The 6000-nt window shown below is 39.8% G+C and overlaps 1 protein-coding gene across 1 annotated transcript; it reads right to left on the minus strand.

Annotated features, from left to right (window-relative positions):
* Positions 1-1836: 1836 nt before the first annotated feature.
* LOC309340108 (trefoil factor 3-like) lies at positions 1837-6000 on the minus strand. Its single transcript, XM_081858645.1, has 4 exons — positions 5855-6000; positions 4169-4315; positions 2879-3028; positions 1837-2080 (listed from the first exon to the last, which is right to left on the minus strand). The coding sequence occupies exons 1-4, from the start codon at positions 5934-5936 to the stop codon at positions 2073-2075; spliced, it is 387 nt and encodes a 128-aa protein (XP_081714771.1). The 5' UTR covers positions 5937-6000; the 3' UTR covers positions 1837-2072.

Below are 6000 nucleotides of genomic sequence, written 5' to 3' on the forward strand. Positions count from 1 at the left end.
CTTTCTGCAGACCAAAGTTCACAGCAAAAATGGCTCATGGAAATCAAAATATTGCAACAACATTCATGTGCATATGTATACACACACACACCAGTTAAAGATGGATGAATGTGTCAATTTCAGTGTCTCTCAATTTCTCATGTTTACAATCTCAGATTCAGTTTGCTGTACTGCAGTATCAGCTTTGAATATTTTATTTAAGTTTGTGTGAAAATTCATTAGCATTTCTAACAGACTTGTTTTTTTGGTATGCCTCGCATACACATTTTTGCAGACAATATTCCCTAACACTGCATTTTAGTTTGCTATTTTTACCAATATTTGCATCTTTATGCCCCTTTTGTGTATACTGTATTCTGTACACCTTCTTTTGGTAGAGGAACCATTCCACAATATTCATAGGAATTTAAAAGGAAAGGCACATTTCAGTTTCTGTATTGTTTTGAGGGGTGGTAAATTGATAAAACTTGCATTAAAATGAAAATCAAACCAAATCCCTTGCCCCCGCAATCCCTGGATCCACTTGACTTACCCTACCTTAATGAGTTGTTGAACAGCTCAATGACAAACAGCAGTTGAACCAGCTATAAATAGTTGGACCAATCCCAACTGCTTCCAGCCCCAAAAGGCAAGAACTGGATGTTGAACTGGGGAAGCAATGCAAGTAAAGAGACTTCTGTGGCAACCTTTCCATTGATTTCGTAACCTTCTGTGTCAAAAATCCACCTGTTCTGTGGTTACAAGGACATTTCTTACCTAAATGAGACTTAGGACATTTTAACTGACCACTGCTTTCTTTACCTGCAACTTCCTCATGCAAGGAAGAACACGACTTTAGCAGATGCATTGGCCTAGCTATTCTCCACATTTGAGCTAGTTTTAAAAGGAAGTAGCTCTACAACATCAGTGTTTTAATACCTACTTGAAAAGGCTTTTGATGCTGTTGGGCCAAGGTTTATATTTTAGACTGGGCATTTTTTTTAAAGTCTAGAATATTTTCTCTAGTTGCTACAAGTAACTATGTATGTATGTATTATATTTATTAGTTGCTTTGCATGTCAAAGTGCCTCAGGGTGATCTACATAACATAAATAAGAAATAACAGTGAATATTAAACCCAAATATAGAAACAGCCATAATACAAACCTCAAGACCTCATCCATATGGAACAAATCCTACCCACCTCACTTAGAAAAAGGGCCACAGACATAATTAATTACCCTCCCAATATGGTACTTGACAGTCTATAATTCATCCATCTACTTTGATATGTCACTGAATCCCCCCCCCCTTTTAATGTTTCATGGTTCACTCTGTTTTTGTGGTAATGGTTTGGTTTCATAGAAGGTATGGTTCATGTAAAGTAAGGAGGGGGTTGAGGAAGCAATATCAGTGGGTTCTATTTCAGAGAAGTTTGAAACTCTGTAATGGAGATGTGCTCCTTCTGGGCCTCAGGACAATGGGAAGATGAACATGTCCTCTTGTCTTATTATAACTAAGTGTTTCTTATTTAATTTTTTTCCTCCCAAATGAGAAAAAGCAGCTTCTATCGCAAGGGGAGTACTTAACCAATTAATACCCAACATGGAGCAACTGTCTCACACGTATGCCGAGTGCATTGAAAATGATAAAGACCAGTAAGTAGCAAACTTCCCTGTTGTATGCAGAACCTTTGTATTCCAGCTACATGGGCTAGATGACTGTCAGAGTCCCCTTCAACTCTGCAATGCTATGTTTCCAGAAATAAAGTGATGCTTCAAGCAGCCTAATGCTTTAAAAAGAGGCAGATGTTGGCTGCATTAATATATACAGAAAAAAGTCCCACAAAATCAATAATTGAAGTTTATTATAACCTTTTATTGCTTTGAAAAGATGGCAAGCACTAATATTGTGAGCGGTGGGAGACAAAATATGTGATTAATTGTGTTATTGTGGGGATGCAAAGGCAAAGCAAAGTGTTGTGGAAGTCAGAATTACAAGAGCACAATGTGCATGATGACATGTTTTCCTTTTTGAATTGTTCCATTGGCAGAGATGCTCCTTGTGCAAATGTCCATTTCTGAAGCTTTGTTTTAACATTCTGAAAAGGCAATAAAAACAAAAAGTATAAGAACTGGGGTAGTTTAGCTCTCCCTTGTCCACCTCCATCAAATCAAGTGACAGCAGGGGTAATGTTCCGTGGTAGCTGTCTTTAATATTCTGCCCCCAAAAAATATGTTGTACTTAGTTACGCATGCTTATACAGACCACGGGCCTAATAATTTGCTCCCCTCATGCAAGAGAGGAAGCAGGGGCACTCTGCCTGACCACTCCCATCACATTCCTGTCGGTCTATTGCTGCACCCCTCCATGTGTTTGGGCTGACCCTTTGCAGCAGACAGCCTGCTTGACTTGGGTGGGCTTCCTGTGTGGTGTAGAATCTTAGAGAATCAGGGTTCTAGATCATTTAAAATTGCTGTACAAGTACAAAGGCTCCCTGCTGAAGACATCCAGCCCAAATGCATGGAAGGCTGCAGGGATAAGCCATCCGTAAGCAACAATGGGTGGGACCAACAAGACTGTCCCTATCCTCATCCCAGGACTAGAATTACTGCCCTCCCTGCTCATACTAATGGACTTGCATGAGGGGTAGTAACCAAATTTGGGGAAGGGTGTATGCAGTTATTCTAAAGCTTTTCACATCAGATTTCTTTCCATTTGCACTTGTCCTGTGCTACAGATTGCTTGGATGCTCACGCTGAAAGGCATTTACTATTGACTGGTAGTATAGTCTCTTGAAGATATAAGGTGCAACTAAATACAAGTAGTAGCACGTGCCTCAGTACAAAATTTTGTTCCATTTGTGCAAAGGGGGGGGGGGATATGTTTGTTACATTACCTTCTGCTACCTCAACATGGAAGAAACACCATGGAACTGCGGGGGGACGGGACTCAAAACAGCATCCTCTCTCTTCACATGCAGCAGCAGAGATTCCTGGGTATCCACAATTCTTCCTGACTTTCACCTCTGAAGGACATACCTTTTTATCTGTTTTGAATAGTTACCTGAAGATTAGTGGATCAAGGTCACAGTGTTGCTCGTAGTCTTTGTCTAGCTGATGCTGCTTTTGCCCTTGCTTTTCTGTTTTATTTGAGCTCAAGATACATGAACTATTTTGTGATTATATATATATATATATATATATATATATATATATATATATATAATTTAAATGTCCAGTAGCACCTTAGAGACCAACTAAGTTTGTTCTTGGTATAAGCTTTTGTGTGCATGCATACCAAGAACAAACTTAGTTGATCTCTAAGGTGCTACTAGACAATTTATTATATATATATATATATATATATATATATATCAACTGTGTCAGACCAACATGGCTACCTACCTGTATTTTGTGATTATTTCCTCTATGTGGGCTGTCATTAGTTTCATCTTACATGCCTGAACCAATTTGTGCACAAACTAGGATGAGCTTAGATACTAATCCACTAATCAACTCACATTTCTAGCAAAGCATAACAAAGGCTGAGGAAAGAAATATAATCCCTGTGGACAAATTGAATAGCATTGGATTGTATCTGATTAAATCATACTCAGAGTAAAACCATTGATTCCAAAAAGGTCTTCTCTTAGTATGACTTGATTGGGAGCAGCCCATCATCAGCTTGTACTTATATAACTACATTATCCTTAAGCAGCTGTGGGAATAGGCTATCTGGTGTACTGTACACAGCTTAGGTATTTTATTAATCCTTCATACCTAAAGGTTCATCATAAACAAAAATGGTGTGCTTGCTATCTACCTACCTACCTATCTATCATCTATCTATCTGTCTATCTATCTATCATCTATCTATCTATCTATCATCTATCTATCTATCTATCTATCTCTCTATCATCTATCTATCTATCTATCTATCTATCTATCTATCTATCTATCATCTATCTATCTGTCTACTTTCTCTCAGGCTCTGGCATGAAGTCTAACATCAGGCAGGGTTCCAGTGACTGAGAAACAGTGGTTTTTCATATTTCCTTGGACAGTTACTATGTTTGCCTATAAGACAAGACTAACTGAATGCCTGATAGCAGAATTCCATCCCTCTGGCCTGTGTATCATTTTTAGTATCTCAGAAAAGCCAGGTATACTTCAGAAAAATACATTACATTTTGGGGGGCTTGGAGCAAAGCACCAGGGCACTCCTGCAACTTCAGAACTGAAGCAGCACCCAGCATCCCGGCATTGCTGGGGAGTGATTCCAGGAGGTCCACAGTTAACTCTTGCTTTGGGATCAATGTGGCATCGGCATTCCGCTGTTGAGAACAGAAATCATGGTTAGCTCTTTCCTCATGAGAACATGGTAGTCTCTGGCAGGTCTCATTGACCTTTCAGTGGGAACTCCCTTCTGTTCAGATATTTGCCTAAATGTAGCCCTCAGTTGAATACCCAATGGCTAAAAGAGGGGAGGGGCACAGGTATGCATGCAAACCCCAGCCCTGTGAGCGCTGGGTTGAGCAGGAAAGTCTCTGGAGCTGAGCTGGCCTTTGTGAGGACAAGACTCGCCCCCCCCCCCGCCCCAATTTTCAGTCTCTGCAAGTTCAGGCTCAGTGGCTGTGAGGGCTCATGAATTTCCTATCTAATAAAAATGCAAATCCTTTGTTTAGATCTCCTCTCATAATAGTGATGCCAGGGGTTTAGCCTGTTGAAATCAAACAACACATGTTTCCAGTAATCTTAGAACACTTTATTATTTCATTATTCTTTTTATTTATTACATTTGTACATTGCCGTATACACACAGGTCTCAGGGTGGTTCACAACATAAAATCGCAATCTAAAACCACAAAATACATAATAAAAACAAAAACAACCCAATAATCACCCCCTCCCCAACACATTTTAAAAGGGCACCTTTGTGAACTTGTGTGTGATAGGTAATTTCCCTGCAGGTAATTCCTGTGGGATTTGGGGTTATATTTTATCCCTCTCTCTTAGGTACCAAATCATAAGCAGCACCTGTATGGGACAGCTCTTGTACCTTTGGCAATACCCCTCTAAGGAAGCAAATTGCTAGGTATTTTAAAGATTCTGAATGCAGGTTCATGATGCACATTTGCATTATGTACATATCCTAATGTATATGTAGAGATGCAATTTTAGATCTATGAGAAAATGAAGGTGGTAGGTGACTCAGGTCTCATTGGCAATATGCTTTTGCTGCATTCCCAGCAGCCCTGTAAGTTAAGTAAAGTTTTTTTAAAAGTTTTTTTTAGAAAAGAAAAGGCGCAGGAGATCTAAGACAGTGCTAACAGCTCAGGGCCTAGTTCCCCCTGGGCCACCCCTAAGAACACCACTGCCCTTAACCCCTGTTTTTGGAATGCTGTTAAGTGGGCATTATTTTGTTACCCTTAGGGGAGCTAAGGCTTGTGGATTTCACTAATGGTCTGCAACCTTTCCCTCCTGCAATTTGAGCTCTCGGACGTGGCTGGTTCCACTTTCTGAGTGACTTGGCTTAGCTTCAACTGTAAAGGTCATCGCTGATATCACTGAAATGAATTGAAATTTTTCTATTGCCCACGCAGCGGAATGTAACCCTTTACTTCCTTATGGGACAGGGAGAGAAACCTTCCATATTTTATAGCTGTTACCCAGTTTGATGTGCACTCTTACAAAATATATCTAATTGATTAAGGGACTTTGTTGTGCTTCTCTTAATGTTGATAAGAAATTGGCCTTAAAGTTTCTCAACAGCAGGGGCAAGTTCATCCAATTCCGAATATTGGCAACATATGCCTTCATTCCATTAATGCACTATAAGGAAGGATAATCTAAACAGCTCTTAAGGTACTTACGTGGAGCTTTCTTATCATCGGCCAATGCACCAAGTCCTAAAATTAAAATGAGTGAAAGTATCCAGACCCCCTTCTGCTCCATGGTAGCTTCCAGCTCTTGGTAAGCAAGCTTTAAAATCAAGGAAAGTGCCTCACAGTCCCTATGG

This window comes from Podarcis erhardii (genome assembly GCF_964252035.2).
Source record: "Podarcis erhardii genome assembly, chromosome: 4".
Classification (NCBI taxonomy): domain Eukaryota; kingdom Metazoa; phylum Chordata; class Lepidosauria; order Squamata; family Lacertidae; genus Podarcis; species Podarcis erhardii.